We start from the raw sequence: 21,112 nt of genomic DNA on the forward strand, positions 1-21,112 counted from the left end.
CGATATAGTTACGCTTTTCTACTTCTTACCTCTTCTTGCTGAAATACGCCATTATAATAATTGTAATAAATACCATACTAATAATGTAATTTACACATGTTCTATATATAATATTATGTTTATTATGTACGTAAGTTGCTAAATCCGGTAATGGTAGTACTTAACGCATTACTTATAATTTACTGAACATCTTTAACTCTACGTATCGTTTAGAGTTAATACCTGGCTAGAAATTACAAATTTCTGAAATACCACAAAAAGCAATATTAAAAGCACATGCTCCAAAAAAACTGCAGCTGATTGAATTTTTTTATCTAAAATTTATTATAATAAATGGCCTAATTTTACCTAACACTATTCCTACTAACTAGTTTATAAAATAAAAATTTCACATAGGTAGGTGTTATATCATTTATTTATTAATTTTAACTTAATAATAATCTACTATTTACATTGATCATACACCGATATGTGTCCAAGTAAATCTAGTATCTGTTGTACAAATTAAAAAACTAATAAAAATTGAAAATTATTCTAAGACAAATCTAGTATCTGTTGTACAAATTATAAAACTAATAAAAATTGAAAATTATTCTAAGACAAACTAATATTTACTAGCAAAATTGATAATTTAATAAGTAGGTATTAGGTACAAATGTTTTTATTAGTAATTATGATCATTCATCAAAACCTTCATCTTTCTTCTGTTTTAAAGCATTCTAAAACAAAACAAAAAATATTGATATTTATTAGATACACATAATATTGTGAACAGAAATTTAAAAAAAATATATACTTATGATTAGGATTTGTGTTTCTTCAATTATTCGTATTTATATAAGGTCTAGTTTTTTACAATATTAAAGACAAGTTATAAATTTTATTTTGTGAAATGGTGAAATAAGTATAACAATAGATTTTAAATATTTCGTATTCGACCGGATAAACATTTAACATTTTTAACAATTAATTATCGAAATATGAGTGCATATAATATTTTAATTTAACAATATTTCATTTTTTTACCATTTTAAATGCTTACTTTAAAGAATTTTTTAGAAATTATAATTGCATGATATTTTGAATTTAGTATTTTTAATGTAATATGTTATCCGAGAACGCAGTACCCGCATGTGTTGTCACTTGTCAGTAGGTACTTGTCACCCTTTTACAAGTATTAAATAGTATTATTACATAGGAAATTTACGTTCAGTAGAGCCAATTGTGTGTTGTTAGCTTTGTTATTAAAGTAAATTGACCTATCATTAAAATTAGATCTAAGAACATTAACCATATTAATTAAGCGTTGGTTTTTTTTCGAAATTTTATTTTTTAAACAAGATATGAGTATAAAAGTATTACAAATTAAAAATGCTCATTAATTTAAGTTAGATAACTTAAAAATTAAAATATCGAAAATAGCCTATGTTTAAGCACAAATAATATTATTAACTATAACTTTAATTTTATGCAATTCACTTAAATATTAAAGCTAACAACATACAAATTAGTTATACTGAATGCAAATTTGCTATGTTATATATTTGTAAGACTTGGTAATACGCGCAAGTGTATTAATTATTAATTAAAGCAATCAGTTGAATATTTTAAATTTAGAACATTGTTTGGCATTTTAAATTGCGCATACTTTTAAGTTTTAATATAATTTTAGACTTTGGTGCAATAAGTCCCGAATCATATTAATAATACTGTGATAAGAACTTAATAATACTCTTTTTGTGTGTAACTCATGGCCCCAGAAGTGCTACACCAAAATAATTATTGCAACCAATTCATACTTACAATAATATTAAATTAGTTGTTGAAATAATTTAATTGATTAAATTATACGTCAGAATTCAGTCATTATTGCAGACTACAGTTTTATAATTTACTCATTTCAAAAATTTAAATATAGTTCGCAAGTTCACTAAATTATTTTTTAATCAAATTCAGTACTTGATTTAAAATTCCATCTCAATTTAAAACATAAATTGTTTAATTTGATTGAAAATTGAAATCTTTTTAATTATAAGTTCTTGTATATTTAAAAATTACAATGAAAATCACACGAACTAGAGATTACCAAAAAAAAATCATTTGTTCAATGATAACTATTGATAACTAATTGATAAAATTTTATTAAAATTTTAACTATAGATCTAACAGAAGGTATTTGTGAATCATAAAAGCAATCTTAGAAAGAGGTAAAGTATGTTGAGCATTTTTCAATTTTAAATTTATACCTCCTACCTCACAAAATGTAAAATAATAAAATAATTTAAAAATATACCAGTAGAAGTGAAGAAATAGAAAATTGAACTAAAACAAAAAAAAAAAAATCACCATTACAAAAATTGCAAACAATTAGTACCCATTATTTATTTTTAACTATGTCAAATTTTCGTTTGACAAACACAATAATTGACCAATGTTTAATCTTCAAAAATTTTTCAATAGATTGTTATAAATTAAACATAATATTTAATATCATGTATGATATCTACAAAAATGATTATTTTAATTTTTATTTATGATATAGCTTAAAAATAGGTGTCCACCAAATGTATTTAAATTAAAAACATATTCAAAAGATTTAAAATTAATTGTAAAATTATATTTATAACTATTACCTTGAAACGTTCTTCGAACCATGAAAGTTCAGTTAAAAGATCGGTTAATGAATTGGTTAATGCGTCTTGTGGTGTATACTCCGCACTTTTTGTTTGTATACGAAGTTCAAATTTATGTTCCATAGGATGTGATTGTTTATACCCAACAAATAGTACCTACATTGGGGTCCTTGAGTAGTTGGCTAATCAATAAAATAAGAGTATATTATTATTATCTAGTAAATTCAATAATAATAGTGAATAATCAACTTCAGTTTTTATTACTATTACTTACTCTCTGATCATGTTTCCAAGTGTGTGATCTTCCTTGTATATAGTGAATATTACTGCATTCACAACTTTTGTGTCCAATTCTTCAACGATTCTAAAAAAAATAAATTAATCTTATTTTGTGGTACCCTATGTAGATAAATAGTAATTCTAACTCACTTTTTTTCTCCGTCATACAACAAAAATGATTCAAACGTCGGTGGTGCGTTTATTTTTACTGTTAGCTTTTGGAGAGCTTAAATTTAATTTGAGCGGAGCTATATACAAGCGATCCTTATAGATTCTCTCCGGCGTATGATACAAATATATCTGTTGATTGGTTTCCGGGTTGGCGTAAGAGGATAAACAGTGCACGAATTGATTTTCGTACGCAGCGCCACCATTGCAGCGTCCCGGAGTTGAAAGGGAATAGCCACTGGGTGGTCTCAAATAGGGTTACAAGTATAGGGTGAGACTGGGCAAGACAGCAGTGTGAGGAAAGATGAACTGATCAATAAACATTGATACGACCAACGTTTCGACGTAATATAATATAGTGACTTACCTTGGAACCTTATTATAAACGTAGACTAGCGATTCTTACACCTAACTAATATCCCAAAAAAATAAAATTTATTAATTATGCAAATTATGTGTTAAAAGCTAAAAAGCACATTAGCAATAGACAAACAACAACCAACAAATACGAAAATTGCATTCATTTACTGTTAATTCTACTTAGTATTTACTAATCAGTGTTAACACGATTGTTAGATTAGGTTACACCACAGATTAAAATTAACGATTATACGCATTCGATTTTTTTGTGATAGATAAAGATTAAAAAATAAAAATCATAACAATTATCAAATTTTTATGAGGTTCATTGTTGGTAAGTCCAAGTTGCGAGTGGAATTAATGATAAATTATATAAGTAATAATATGACCTTTAAAGGATTTTACACTTACTTTATTGAATAACTGTCTTTATTTAATGTTTTCTGCTAAATTATAAAAAACGAGATTTCTTTTTTCGATAGCTATTCATTTTTGAAATACCTATATAGTATTAGATAATGTATAATGATAAGTAATGACTAATTACTAATAAACAATAATACTATGCATAAATAATTTATTTTCTATGATATTAAAATACCATAGGTATAATAATTATGTTTTTAAATGTTTACTTATGTACTTAAACGAAATAAATAACAAAGACAATAAAGTTAATTATTGATAATTAAATAATTATATTTTAGATATTTATGCAATTTACTCTTTTTTATACTTTTTGTATAGAGTAATTCAGACTAATCAGTAGTCATATTTAGTTGTTAAAATATTATAGATGGTATTATAAGAATAGTAAAATTCTTAGTCAGTAAAATTAACAATATAAATAATATTATTTATTTAAAGATTTATGATTTTTATATTTTATAAGTATATTAGTCACATCAATATTTCTAATGTATGTATTAATTCAAAACAAATAGTTTTAAAGTAATTGTGTGCATTGAAAGTACATACTTACCTATAATATTTTTTTTAAATATTTATAGAATTGGACAATCTGAAGATTCTAAACGACCGTTCAAAAGCTTATTAATGACTTCAATAGGTTAGATATGTTATAAAAACATAATGTTAAAACTATTTGAATAACTGAAATTTTAAATTTTGAGACGATATTATTTCTAAAAATAAAAAATGTTAAAACTTACTTATCTTATTTACCTAAATAGGTTCATAGTGCCATTTAATAGGCAGTATAATATAGGGGAGCACAATTATGCAGTTTTACACATATCCTCTCAAGAAGTAATAAATACGTAGATGTAAAATTATTTTATAAATTGTATTAATTTTTGATCTATAATAGTATTAAAATCGGAGGAAGTGGTTCTGGCGCTTTGCTGTATAAAAAGTTTTTATTGAAGAGAGATACAGTAGATCGCTGCTATCGATGTATTAAATTTGAATTCAATGATCTATCATTATTTACAAATAACGATTCTGAGCAGGAACGGTCTGTGTACGATCTATTAGGATGTGTTAAAATTTGTAGTAATAATGTATAATATAGTAACTCGGTAGATATTATATCAAAAATATCACTGACTTAGATGTACCTTTTATATTGTTATAAATCAATACCACAAGTACCAAAAAAATTCTACACAATTGCAGTAATAAACATATTAAATAGGTAGGTACCTAAATAATTATAATACATAATATCATATAATAATTATGTTCGATGTTCATGATATGAATAGCTTAAACTTATTTTAATTACCTATTTTGAATTTTCATTGCGTGTAAAGAAAATAACACTACAAGTAATAACGAAAATTGCACGTATATCTACCATTAATATTTTTTTGTAAATAAAAATAAATAAAATTAATAGAAGCTAAATCGTTATTTTCCGTTTAAATATCCAATTTAGTTTCGAAAAAAATTGAGTTCTAGAAATGTAAGGTCACGATGGCTTATTAGTATAGTATGTATTATATAATAATATAATATACATATATATATATATATATATATATATATATATATATATATAGAGAGAGAGAGAGAGAGAGAAGAAATAATGGGTGATAATATAATTTATTTAAAATTTTATCATTTATATCTATTGTACCTGATTTAAGATTTGTGGTTAAAATATCATACTCCAATAACATCATGAAATTATGTTATTTAATTGCCTAAGATAAAAATATAAAAGCCCGATCGCACAATACGAAGAAAATTGGTACACTTATATAGGTATAACAGCGGGCACTCAAAAGTAAGAAAAACAAATAATTCAAGTGAACAAATATTTGTCTAAGGACAACCGTGGCACCTACATACTTGGTCGTACTTAATCACTCATCAGAAAATATTTTATTATTATTTATTTTGTGCAACCCACTTGCCTATAATTCCATAATGGACAAACGACGTTCACACGTAAAAATTACACTTAAAAAAACACTTAAAAATTACATAGCATTGTTGAGCGATCATGGTAAAATAGTAAACACTAAAAGCTCAAATAAAAAAAAAACTATTGCTGAGTACCTAATACCTATTATCTAAACATGCAACTATTGCAAACCTTGTGAATTGTAGGGTTCCAATCGTTTGTTGTAAAATCTGAATGATTCAGTCATCTCCCCGTTAAACATTTGTTGCAAATTAGGACACACACACAATTGATTATAAGACTGACACTAGAAAATAGAATAATTTTTCTCGTAATCGCCTTCGTTAACGCTCTCTAGTGGCCCGGTTATATACCAATATACCTGTCTCATCAGTGTCGTTCACAGAGCGTATGACCGGTGTCACTAAATCACTGTCGCTGCTAATTCAAAACGTAAATATTTTTTTAGATAAACGAAAAAATATTTAACACCATGATACAGACTTATGATGCGAATCGCATTTACTATTACAGATAATAAAACGAATTTTTTTTTAATTGTTCATTTCTCATTATATAAAGCTAATAAAATATAATATATCTTACTAGTAATTTTTGAACTACAAATAAAAGAAAAGTTATTTTCTTGTAATACCTAATAATTTTTCTTTTTTTGCTTTTAATTATTATGTTATCGGTAATAAAAACATAATGATCGTAGGGAATTGAAACTTTATGCTATTAGGTATAAGTATTATTATAATTATTTATACATGGTGAAATTTAAAAACATAAAGAGCGAACAGTGGGTAACCACTCTACTATACAGTAGGTATTGAGTGTATTTTGTTATTGAGTAGGTCACTATAATGAATGTGGTAAAATTGAATCAATGATGAATCATTAAATGAAAATAACAAATCTGAGCAAAGACGATCCGTCAGCCTACATATTACCGACTAAATAGTAAATATTACTATTATAGTAATTAATTTTACTGTAAGTTATAATAGGAATTATTATTCTTTGATAAAAATATCAAATTTATTAAATATAATAATTATATTATTTCATAGAGCATTAAATTAGGAAATGGAACGTTTCGGTGAAATGTCAATTCAACGATATCCGTTTTGGCGCAAGACCGTTTCGGAGACACGTCTATGAACTTTTAAGTGCTTGATAAATTTGACTATACCTATGGCAATGAACTTATATGTCTATGATATACTTTGTCTCACTATGCACCGAGTGGTATAGAAATATTTTTTATATTACCATAAATTATTGTTATTATTATTATTATTATTATTACACGATAAGATGGTTAATAACATTTTTAAATGAGATAATTCTTTTTTATAAAATATAATTGACTAAATAATAATGTTTGTATTTTAACTTTTAACTTTTAACTGTATTAACTATAAATAACTATGATTATTTTTATTACTTTATGAATTAAAATGAATATGGTATTTATTAAACTATATAATACCTACGATTTTACATTACCTATACTACAATTGTTTTTTACTATTAATTTTCGACGAAACGGTCTCGCGCCAAAACGGAGTGTTATTTATTTTACAAAGGTTTGTACTTTGTATAAATAAGCAATATTTTAATATCAATATAAATATTTTTTAAAGTTCCAATTGTTAAAATATAATAATACGCGTACAAGTTTCATACGTATAATGATATTACCGTATAATGCATAATAAAAATAACTTATTCGGAGTCTTGTATTAAATGTTAAAGTTTAGTAAACTAGATGTTTGGGTAACTATTAGAAAAAAAAAATTTAACAGGTTTTAAATTTCTGATGATATTTAAACTATATTTAAACTTAAAATTTATTTATCCCGATCCTATTTACATGCGTGATAATATATAATAGTGGAGAATTATGTAAATACTATAGTGAAATGGTATGAGGAAAGAGCTAGTCTGTTCACAGAACTTTCAAAAGTTTAAATTTTATTTTGACAATTTATTTCAAAATAGTTATATATATATATTGTTTACAGGTACCAATTATTTTATTAGGTCCATATGGGTGTCACATTACCATCGACTCCTGTTAATAATTGATTTTATATCATATTTTTATGATTCTAAATTTTATTAGATTTTTTTTATTTCTGGAATATAGAATGTGGCCATTTAACTATTGTCAACCATAAAAGTCATTTATTAACTCAATTAATTATTAAATAATAGTAGATTAGTACTAATTATACGAGTACTTAAAAATTTGAACATTTTTGCAATAGTTTTCATAAAAATCATCATTTTACAATAAATAAATGATAGAGAAATTTTTAAGAAAGAATTTATTTTTCCGTTGATAAATCTATATATATATCCATATAAAGCTATATGTATGAAACTGAATTAAAAAAAAATAAGTAGTTAGTGATTACTGTCTACTTTACAGTAATTACTGATTAGGTAGCTGGTCATATGTTGTCTATTATAGGGAAATCGTCAATTATAAAATGTGTGGCCGAAACAATGTCATTTAACCTTAAAATATTGACCACTACTCGGAAAACCAAACTTAAAAAGAAATCGTTTTACTGGTGTTTCTGGTTTCAATTACTATACTTGTTAAGTTAATCGAGTAAAAAAAATTTAAATTTTGTATTAAAACCAAAATAGTTTACAATCGCCCATATTTTTTTATTAAGTTTATTTTATACTAGGTATAGTATTAACTATTAGTATCTACCTACATACATAATATAAATAAGTGTGTATGTAACCATGTAGGTAAGTAAAATAATGAGATGACGCAGAAAATATTTTTGATGATAGCTATACCAGTATATTGTTTATGTCATATGCATTTAAATATGCTCCCAAGTACCTATTTTGTTCAATTTTAAACGTTTTCTTAAAATACATTAATATATATTATTATGTTTTTTTTTTTATTATTATTCAAAATCCAGAGACGTGGAACAGAGTAATTAAATTGTGTTCATAAATAAAAAAATTAATTGAATTTAACGATTTTCCGAATTGGGAATAACTATATAATACAATACAATTCAAAATTAATATCATACTTGCAAAACTCGTTTTTTTTCTGTCTATCTTTGCTTTTTGAAGCAGTAAAATTGTGAATGGTTTCTGGTAGGCCAGTATCAATAACTGGAATAAACAAAAATTTACAGATGTATACTGATTTGAAATTTCATTTTAGATTTTTGGTGCTATTTATATAGGTATCTATTTAAAATTTAACAATTAATGTTTTGGTTATCTTTTGATTTATGTGTATGATTCAATAAATGTAAATTTAATATTAGGTTTGTTATAAGTTGAACAATTGAAAAATATTAGGTACTTATACATAGTTCCATTGTTATTTATTTTTCATTAAATTTAAAGTTAACATTTTTACGATATTCATTAAAATCACGAAATTAGCACATCATTTTGTAGTTAAAAAAAAATTTAAACTGTAAATTTATAATGTTTTTAAATTTAAATAATATTTAATTTAATACAAAAGGTATGACATCTTAAGACAATAGGTTACATATACATTTCTTTTGTGAGAGTTATAAAAATGAACGAAATTTCACTAAATTATTAAGAGCATCTGAAATTCAAAATTTGCAAAATTGGATATACTCATGCGTTTATTAATAATTTTAATTTTATTTTTATTACAAATGAAACATAATTAATTGAAGGAATCTGATACATTTCACTATTGTTTATATTATAATTTTCATTACTCAATAAAATGTTCTAAATATTTACTGATTTTTAAGCTATATGTATAATATATAGACTTTTGAAATGATTGATTTTTTCACTATTGTGGCTTCAAGGTGCTTGATTATTTTGAAGAAGATTTTTAATATTTTTAATATTAGAAATACATTTACATGTTTTGTTGTTTAGTTTAACTATTCTTTTATGAAGCTTAAAAATCTAATAAATTATATAGGTAGGTCCATCCAATTTTTTTTTTTAATAAACATTTTAAATTCAAATTTAAGTAAAATTCGTTATTTAAATGAAAAATAATAATATTAATTATTTTATTACTTGAATCTTTTAACATTTTACGAGTATATTATTATGATTTATAAACAAAATTAAATGTTAAAAGTAAACAATTTTTGAGGCAAAAATTAATTCAACCTATTACGTCATTAATTATTATTAATAAGTAAATGACATAATACACAAAATTTCATACTATTTTAGTAGTTGTATTTTCTAATTCATATTAATTACATCAATAAAATTTCATAGTATACAACATTATTTAAATTATAAGTATTTCAGTCGAAGTATTATAGTATTTTTGAATTAATGTGTTAAAAATTATAATTGAGGACATAAAGTATTCGTTAAGTAAGTTTTAATTTAAAATAATTTTCAATTTCTATTATCGAATAATTTAATATTTATATTTATACCTACCTATAGAGTATAGGTAGAATATATACCGAATAAAGAATTATTTTTATTATTTAATACCAATTTAATTTTGCATAAATGATAAATACAATATAGCTTATATAATATACATTGCATACTGTGTAGTGTGTATAAAATGTTATAAAAAAAGTTATCATTAACACGATATGAAGATTAGGTATAATAAGGTATATTAAGGTACTTAGATTATTTATTTATTTTCTAAGCAGACATTTCATCAAAAACGAAATTTTAGTCAGTTTTATGTACACCATACGGAAATGTATAGTAGTATATGGTACCTATTACATACTAAATAATAAATATTGTCTACCACATAATGTCTTTACTCTTTATAGGTTATTAATACATAGTAATAATGTCTTCTGTAATAAATAATAATGTACATTTTTTAAACGTCTACCATTTTTATAATCTGATATATCTATTTAATAGCCTACGATGTTTAAAGCATACTACTTTTATTTATATTTTAGGCTATTAACTCGTTTAAATGTATGTTTATAAGTCATAACTATAGATATCATAAGCTTACTTTGGATACCGATGTTGGATAGTGGATACTAATTGTTATTTATAAACGATAGTAATTTTATAGTTTTAAGCTAATGGAAAATATTTTATTGAATTTACATAGTAATTATGTATATCATTGTAAAACTTTTTATTTTAAAATCCAACGAAACTCATAATATTTTGCTTACAGATAACAATAATTACCATTTACAGAAGTAAAAAACGAATAACGATTATATTAGCAATATGAATTAAGAGATATTTATAATGTAACATTTATATTTGTACTAAAACAAAACATTAAAAAAATGATAAATCATTGTTTTTTTAAGAAGGACCAGATACACATAGTAAACCCATCAGCATAATTAAAGCTAGAAAAAATAAGAGTGAACTCTAAAATCTAAATAGACCAAACTATATCTGTCTATCTATATAGTTCGTGAAGTGGACGTCAAAAAGTAATTTTAAATAGAATTTCGAATAAATCATACATGGTTTACCAATAGAGTATAGACATGTAATGACCAGAACGGATCCTGAGTTATGTCCCTCCTTCGTGTGAATTAATTCCCAAGGTTAAACGTATTATTTGTTTCTTTCGTGAACACAGTGAAACTTGAACCAAGCTTAAAATAGCCCACAATCTCCACAAAGCACTTAGCCCTGATTTTGAAAAAATACTTTAATTTCTTAAGTTGACTAAATTATATAATTTAATTTATTAATACCTATATGTCTCAAATTTCACTAAATAATATTGTTTTCCCTTGCTTTTTTTCTGTACAAAATGTAAAACATTATATTAATCACTTCCACAGTTCCACTGTTTACCTAAGCCACTAAGCTCACTTAAAAATTTCAAAAGCCAATATAATTTATGTAGTTGAGGCTTTATTCACAATTAGAAAAAAAAATCATGAAGTTTAAACGAATATATTGTGAATAAAGAAGTACAATGCATAAGACTATGACATGTGTAATATAGATAAATAAATTAAATGTTTAAAAACAAAATATAACAATTTAAATAGCAAGACTAATTATATTTTTTTTTTAAATATTTTTAAAAATTAATTATTATTAGACCATAAAATAGAAGTAATTTTTTAAAATAGACGTAATAACTGTGAACTCCTAAAATACCGTCAGATTCGTCACAATAAACTATTTTCTATTTGGTAAGTACTTAGTAAACTCGTTTTTAGGGAATAAGAACCTTGAACCCTATAGTAATGTTTAGAACACCAAATTTCAACACAACGTAGAGGACACAATTACCTGTATTCTATCTCGAGTGTTTTTTTAATACCTTTATTTTGACGATTTTATATATTTTTTTTTGAAAATGTACAAAAGACACAAATAAAAAGCTAATAACTTACTCGTTTTTTACGTTATTTAAAAAAAAAACTCGCTGAGAGAACACAGATACGTAATTTTATTCTAATTGTATAAAATTTTTGTTTTTCTTAAGTTCTAGTTCTCGTAAACGCTCTTTCGACGCTCGTAAGTCGAAATACAGGTGTGAGGCGCGTGCTATTTACACTATAATATTAATTGTTGACAATTCGAATAGATCCATCGCTTCTACTCTATACCTACTACGACGTTTTACGGTACTCAACTGTAAACACATTATATACGTATACGCTAAGCTTGACCCATTGCCGACGACGACAAACCGTAAAACCGGATTTAAAGCGTAATTAGGTTTGTTTGACTATCGGACCACCAAAATTATATCGTGTGCCCAGTAAAATGGATTTTGGCCGTTTCACGCGTGTGCGTGTGCGTATAATATATATATTATATATATATATATATATATATACTTAGTTAAAGTCTTCTAAATAAGGAGCTCGCCGAGTATATATAATATTATATTATGTATCGTGTACAGTGGGGGTGGGACAGAAACTGGTTCTTAAAAAAAAAAAAACATGTTTTCCTAGTATGTCTACCTATAATAAATATTAATTATAATTCTACTAGACTAGCGTGTAAAACGAAATGAAGAAGATAATATCGTAGGTACTGGATTGTATTATTAAATGTACAGGTCGTGATTCGTAGGAATCCGGATCATCGTCATAATGACGTGGTCGGTCGTCTTGTAGGCACTCCACTCGTATCATATATATATATTTATATACGCGCACGCACTGCACACAAGTAGCATAGACATAGACTTACCTACCTATATATCGAATAAAATACACATCACAAGAGGAAGCGTGCGCGAACAATTATTATTTATCTCCGCCTGCGCTGCAGTGGCGCGGAAGAGACACCACTGGCCGGCACACATTCTGTTGGGCTAGGTAGAAGCACGTCGTACTCACACGAACGCACACACACAAATAAAAAGTTATAAACCTACCGACGCGAGTGTATTGTATATATATATATTATATTATATATGTGTAGTGACCGCCGTCGCAGTGGCGACACGGACAGAGGAGAAACACACTCGCATTGAACGATACGACGTGGCCATCGCACGAACGCATCGAACACGCGCCGAATACAGTTATTATTATTACAATAATAATAATTCGTATCGTAGGTAGGTACCTATACGCGTCGCGAATTTAATATAACAATAACGACGGACGACAATAATAATAACAATAATAAAATAAAAAATTAATTTGTATGTGGGCCGAAGACGAGGACGGAATGCTCGATCGGACCCGCGTTGACGGACGATAAACATCGAATAGATTCCTACATATATATTATATTTTATACGTACTTACACTCGAATATAAAAAAGAAAAAAAAACACGCACACGACGTAGGTACGTACACGTCTTATACAAATGCGATTGTCGCTTCTCCGAGCGGCATAACAATTCATACGCGCGCTATTGTCATCACATATTATTATTATTGTCGTTCGTATATGTACGTGCGCGAAAGTGATTCGAGTGAATGTGCACGTTCGGTCGACGATGACCCGGTAAACACGCGGTGAATCGTATATATTAATATAATCGACTGTATATTACTTATAATAATCGTACATAGTGACGATTGCCAAAAAGCCGGCAGACGTGTTATAGCAGTCCGCAGTGGTCCGTCCGCAGTAAGTCGCGTGGTCGTCGGCACACACCGTGAGCGTGTTTCGTGCGCGTGTTCGTGCTAAATTTCCGGTCGCAGTGCTCAAACCGTTTTTGTTTTTCCCCTTTTCATCGTACGACGTCTTCCGCGATACTACTTCTACTACTACTGCTGCTGCTGCTGCTGCTGCTGCTGCTGCGATATTTATTCAATAATCGAGGTATAGTGATTAAATCCGGTCGTATACGACCGTTCGCGTATAGTGCACCCGCTCCACTATGCGCCGAGACTTCCGCGACGGCTCGCAGTGATCGCCATGCGGTGGACCGGATTTTGGATCGTGCCGTTGGTTCTGGGATGCTGCGACGCTGCGGACGTCCGGCCCGCGGCTAACCGGAATGACGACCTCGGCGGACCGCCGGGATTGCAATCGGCGATCTCGCGCGCGCTGAGCCGCGTACGCCAATCCACATGCGACCATCGGTTGGCGGGCGACTTGTGGCTGGAAACGGTCGACTCCGATCGCAGTGCCAATAGCGACGGATTGACGGCGGCTCCGGGGTCCGTGCCCGACGACCTCGCTTCCCAAGCGGACGCTGTTTTCGACAACCATCGGCTGTCGTGGCGCGATGCCATAGTCCGAGGACTGGACTTGAGCTTGTACAAGGATCGGCAGCAGCAACGATACGCGCTCGGCATAACACGGCGCACGGGAGATTCGTCTCAGAGTTCCGGTAAATATAATAGAACGATATTATATTATATTTTGTTTATTGTACACTGCTGTGAAGTCCGTTGAAACAGCGCAATCAGTTTTAAGATCATTATGGTCATATTGCTCATGTAGATAGGTATATATTTGACGCGGGCTGATGTTAAGTAGTACCTATCTATATAGTTACCTACCTACTTATTATTTATTATCAACATATATGTATTTTATGCTCAACAATTCTTAAAATATAGTCCATACTATACATATACGATAGTTTGCACTGCATATATATTTCATTGCACTATAATGTAAATAATTAATGTTGTTAACCAAAACGAAAAAAAAAAATCTTAAAATAGGAATTAAGACTTTTATTTATAATTTATAGAAATTATTTATTATTTTTTCATAGGAATAGGATATACGAATAATATAGATACCTAAAATATTGCTCTCGCGTGATAACTATAGGTACAACTACAAAGCGTCACGTCTAGGTACTAAGTAATTCTATTTTTATTAAACTTGTATAAAAATAAATAAAAATGGTATACATAAAAACATAAAAAAAAAACAGTTATGTTCATTAACGACACTGATACCTAAAATATTTAAATGATTACGACCCGAATAAGATTTATATCACTTTAGTTATGATTCTAAAATAAATGTATCGATATGCAAATAAGTCATAATACAATTCACAGCTATATATTTTTTAAATTTAATTCCTAGTTACTATTTTTTTTAGTACCTACTACTAATATGTGTAGGATGTAGGTAGGTAGGTAGGTAGGTACTACGATATTATATATTATAATAGTTAAGTAAAAGTATAATAGACAATACTAAATATAACTTAATAAATGTACCAATAGGTATATGTTTAATATTTATTAAAAGTATATTTGAGACGCATTTCCGATATCTAATATTATGTTTTTTCCTTGTGCGACTGTCAATTTGATTGCCCTCATTTAACTATTTTAAATGACCGCATTTAAGCATGTAGGTAGGTAGTACTGTAATATAAAAAAATACATGGAGTTATAAATTCGTTAAATTATATGTCTTGCAATCTACATAATATTATAAATTCTAATATATAATCAAGAATTTTGCAAGTCGTAAACCTATAATTTTTTTAACTATGTTTAGTTGTTTTGACCTGGGATCACGATATTAGCCGACTTCTCATCAATCATTAGCATTGTTCTGATGTTACCATATAGGTACCTACTGTGTACAATAGTTTATTCAACGTATACGTATGTAAGCTTAGCTATAGTATTACTCTTGTAGAGATGCATTTACTTTCTAATTAGTACATATGTTTTTGTGTGTAATTAACATTTAGCCACTAATATTAGTTTTGTTAATTATTATTGTTGTTTTAGATTAACATTATTTTTGACTGTTTTATGATAAAGAATAATTACTCTCACGAATACTCATTATTTGAGTTTATGACTAAGCTATATCATATCAGTGATTCTTAAGTTTTTTAATTACTCGGAGCCATGGTTACAGACTTTTTGAAACAGCAGATCTCTTTCCATTTTTTTTTTCGATTAATCTGTTATTTATTCATATAGATTTTAAAAATAATTAAATTTTAATAAAGATTATAAGATAAGTTAAATGGGGAAAAAAGTTGCAATAACTCTAGTATAAAATAATAATATACTTTCAAATGTGTTCTTAGCAATCGCATTGTTGCAATACAACATGGTTTATGTGTCTACGACCGGAACCATCGATATTACCACGGACCCTAGGGGTTTAAAATCCATTGATTATGCTCCCCAACTCAAATTTCCTTACCACTTTATTTAACTGATAATTTAAATAGTTTGTGTGGTTAAAATTGTTTTGTTCTTGTGTTGCATAAAAAAGTCTTTAGTTCAATTTGTAATTGAATTCAGTCCATTAATTACTGAAAAAAGTTACATGAATTATACTTGTATACAAATATATACAATAATAAAATAAGTCCAAGTATTATACACTTGTACAGTATAGAAAGTAAAACATTTAATTTTATACCTTTATAAAAACTAATGTATTAGTTTATTTTTGTTCATGGTGTAAACTGTAAAGGAACTTACGTAAGTGTATCTATTTTATCGCATACAAATTTACATAAAATATAAGTATATAACCGTTTTAACTATATTTCGTGGCATACTATAGGGAAATTCTCAAACCTCAAATTATAGACTGGCTAAAATGGTTAAATGTTAAAATCCAAAAAGTCAACTCTATATAGTATAAATCGGTAAAATACGGCAAGAACGCCAATTGTTTTTATCATACAATTAAGCACGATATATTTTTTTATCGGTATACATAAATTATAAATAGAGAAAATTAACTTCGAAATTTGGATTAAAAGTTTATTGACCTAGAAAAAGAGCTTTAATCATTTTAGTTCGTTTTTAAGTCATGAAGAAGTCGAAGATGCGTTTTGGGGATAATGATCTATGTAGAAAAGGGAAAAAAGATTAATTACAAAAATAAATATATGGTACAAAATTCAATTAATTTATAAAAATATTGATAATATATTTGCTCACACTATAAATACTGATTAATAATTGGTATATATTATCTCGGTAACATATTTGTATTATTTTTTATTTTACGATTTTAATGAAATATGAGTAATACGATTATAATAATTGAAAACATTTTTATCACAAATTTCTGATACATAATTATTATTAGTTATACGTTTTTTATTTATATTGTGTATATTATATGCATTTATAATAATTTGTTTTAACACTACCTATATAATTATATTATTTTTATTTTTCATTACATTTAAATGTTCTGTTGTATAAATTCAGCGTGACAAATTATTCTATTATAGCCAAAATGAATTATATGGAAACGTTACGAGTAAATTTGTTCTTAATCGTATTAGTTTTTTTGATGAGAGGCGAGTTCTTTAGAATTTTAAGTATTTTATCAATCGTTCGACTAAAAATATAAAACGCTTTTAAATATTCGATACTAAAAAGAAATAATTTATATAATTACCATGCCAACAAACATACTTTTTTAACCACATCATCTAAAATCATCTTATTATCATCACCAACGATAAATTAAAATATTTTAGAATTTATATAAACATAATACGTAGATATTATATAGTATGTTTACAAATTTATTATACAAATAATGAATATATTACCTTTATTTTATTAAATAATAAATTAAAACATACTAACTACATAGCTAAATAATGAAATATAAAACGTTATGATTCAATCAAAAACCCTCCAAAATAAATAATAGATAAAACAATTATTTTAATATTATTTTCCTTTATTTTCTATTGTTATATTTTACAATATTTATACTTCAAAAATAGCAATATAAAATAGTAAATAGAATATTTTCCTAGTAATGTTATTATATACTATTTGACTGAAAAACTCTTTGTTTTCTTAAAGATGGCACAGATTGTAAGCGGCAACAAATTGTCATTATTTTAAAAATAAATTATAAAAAACCGGAGAGCTTATTTCTGCTGTATAATTGATTTGAATTTAGTAAAAAATAATTTGCTAATATAGATAGAAAAAAATAATTTAGAGCAAGCAATAAGCAGACGGACAATTTGAATTTAAAACGTTATTATCAAATAAAATATTCATTCTTTTCGATATTTTTAAATTCCTATAAAAATAACATTGGTGGGACATTTTAAAGCTCTAATTATATAAAAATTCAAGTATTAAAATTGAAAATGGAATGAAGTTTTAAATTTGAAGTACAAAATAATTTTTGAATTTTCTGGATTTAAACTAAAATTAAAAGCAAATAATTAAATAAATATAATTATCATTATCAATCGTTATCAATCACATAACAATTTATTTAACAGCGGTAGTTCAAACAAATCGGTAGGTACATTATTTTTTTTTTAATTTAATTATGTATGTATAGTTAGAATAGTAAGTTCCTGCCCGCAGTAATATTACCCAATCTCTACTTATACGAGTCTACCTATATTATATTACCTACCTAACTTTTTTCAGTTACTCGGACTTTTGGCGTAGGACGCCGACGAATGCAAATGTTCTTCATGTTGCCGGTGATGTACAAGCTGGGCGTGATTACCACTCTGCTGACTGGTCTGGTCGTGCTCACCCTCAAAGGCGTGACAATCGGCGTGATACTGCTCGTCATAGCCTTGTCCAGTATAGTGGCCAAACTGTCCAAGTTCCACAATCCCTACGCGTCACCGATGCCTGCAGCGTTTTCGTCCTGGTCGGGATACCATCACGATCCTTACGACCGTTCGTCGCTACCGCAACCCGCACTGCCGCCTTTGCAGGACAAAAACATACACGTGCACGTGCACACCGGTCCTGGTCCTGGTCCTGCGCCGTCCCCGGTCAGCTACGCTAAGGGCCTGCCACCGCCGGTGCCGCAATTGGCCGACGACGATGACACGGACAACTACAGCAACAACAATTATTATTACAACGGCGGAGGCGGCGGAGCGTACTACAATCGCGCTGGCGAGGAATACTACAACGCCGCCGCGATGAATCATTATCATCGGGGCGGCAACCACCAACTGGGTGCCGAATCTACGACTGCCAGCAATAGTGTCTATCACCAGTGGTTAGGATAATAGTATAACATATTGTATTATAATAAACACAGTAGAATATCGGATACGGTCGGTCACTGAAACATTTTCCGCCGTTCGGGGATACATAGGTATTGTTCGCTGTTTAGAATTAAGTTAGGTTAACCTAACCTATATATATAGTTTGTAATTAGTTCGAGAAAATTTCACTGAATTATTTTAATTTACAATATCGGGATTATTCAGTTGTGCGAACAACACGCTTGTTACGCAAGGTGCCTAGCCACTTTTAATTCGTATATTACGTATATAATATAATATTATAATACTGTTTATTATTTAATCGTAAGCCTATTATAATATATATACATTGTAACGGTTGTAAACTTAATTAGGTACTTTACAAAGATATGATATTATAATAATACCGTGATCAGGCACGTTACAGAACACAAATGTCTCAAGGGACGGGAGAGGAGTACATAAAAAAAGAGTTTTCAAATTTAATCTTACATGATCGTATCGGAAAAATAATTTTTTTGAAAACATTTAAATTTTAAACCACTTATTCGTACATACTGTTTACACGCCAGGCCGTGATCAGTGCTTAAATTTTTGTATTTATCAATTAAACTACTTAGTACTTAGCACTTAATAGAGAATACTGATTATAGAAATATATAGAATTTTCAACTAGCAGCTGTTTCCTATAGGTATAAGTAGCCAGTATATAAAATATACTGAAATATACAAACCAAAGCTATTACTCATAATATAATATTTTACTAGTATTATTAATAAATATTTTACTATTTCAAATAGAGGTACCTACCTATAATTAATTAAGTTAATATTAATATTAATGTGTTTTACGAATGCAATACTTAAGTTGTAGAAAAAAAAATTCTCTCTCTTAAATTAAATTTTACAAATTGTTTGTCATCTTTGTCTGATGAGCTAAAAATAATGAACATAGATATTTCACGTTTAAAATGACAATAATATAATGTAATTTTTAATTTTTATGCATAAGAGATAACAAAATTTGTATTATTATTAATTGAAAAATGAAAAAAATATATATTACTACTACCTATATTTATATTTTTGTATATTAAAATTGTATTTATATATTAATAAATTTAATTATTTAAAATAAACAAACCATAATACTTTTTCCGCCTTTTTTAGTATAAACTCTTTTTATTAATATATATATATGTCAACAAAAAAAGCCAGTCGATGTAGTTTCTCATAGTCAAATGTTATGACAAAATAATTTTCAGTAATATTATTTGAAAGTATTAAATGTCAAAAATTCAGAGTTAGATAGTAACATAATGTGAATTAATCGTTATTGTAACATAGTTACTTATTCGAATTTATATAATTTTTTATAATAAAAGTTACACTTCTATCAATTCTATAATTTTTTTCCTTTAATATCTACACCAAAAAACGATCATGATTAATAGTGACTACAATTTTAAAGATGCATTGTTATAAAAAAAAAATATATTAAATAAATTATTAAAATGTTGATAACTATCATTTATGTTTATAATTTTGTCATATTATAATATGTTATTTTAAATTCTGAACGAAGCGATAAATGTATTGATTTTACTACAATGATGTGTGTGGTTTTTTTCTTTGTGTGTACGATAAATATTCAATAAAATACTTCTTCGATTTTCAATTTCAAAGATGGTTTGTGAAAGAAAATTGGGTCTAACTTGTACCTATTTTAAAGAAGTTATAATTAAAAATTCTCAGTACATTTTTATAATCGATAAATACAAACAAAAAGTTAAGGAAAAACGGAAAAAACAAAAAAATTTTTAGCTAGATAAAATATGTTGAAAATTTAATATACTCGTAACATCTCATAGAAGTTGTTCTCGTAGAAATTTAAAAACATT

At 27.1% G+C, this 21,112-nt stretch overlaps 1 protein-coding gene and 1 pseudogene across 1 annotated transcript; one reads left to right on the forward strand and one right to left on the reverse strand.

Annotated features, from left to right (window-relative positions):
- Positions 1-285: 285 nt before the first annotated feature.
- Positions 286-6,058, reverse strand: LOC114132577 (DNA-directed RNA polymerase II subunit RPB11-like; annotated as a pseudogene).
- Positions 6,059-13,108: 7,050 nt separating this feature from the next.
- On the forward strand, positions 13,109-20,970 carry LOC114132583 (uncharacterized). The gene is made up of 2 exons (XM_027998084.2): positions 13,109-14,597; positions 18,631-20,970. The coding sequence occupies exons 1-2, from the start codon at positions 14,180-14,182 to the stop codon at positions 19,230-19,232; spliced, it is 1,020 nt and encodes a 339-aa protein (XP_027853885.2). The 5' UTR covers positions 13,109-14,179; the 3' UTR covers positions 19,233-20,970.
- The last annotated feature ends 142 nt before the right edge of the window (positions 20,971-21,112 follow it).

Source organism: Aphis gossypii, chromosome X, assembly GCF_020184175.1.
Source record: "Aphis gossypii isolate Hap1 chromosome X, ASM2018417v2, whole genome shotgun sequence".
NCBI classification, from domain to species: Eukaryota; Metazoa; Arthropoda; class Insecta; order Hemiptera; family Aphididae; genus Aphis; species Aphis gossypii.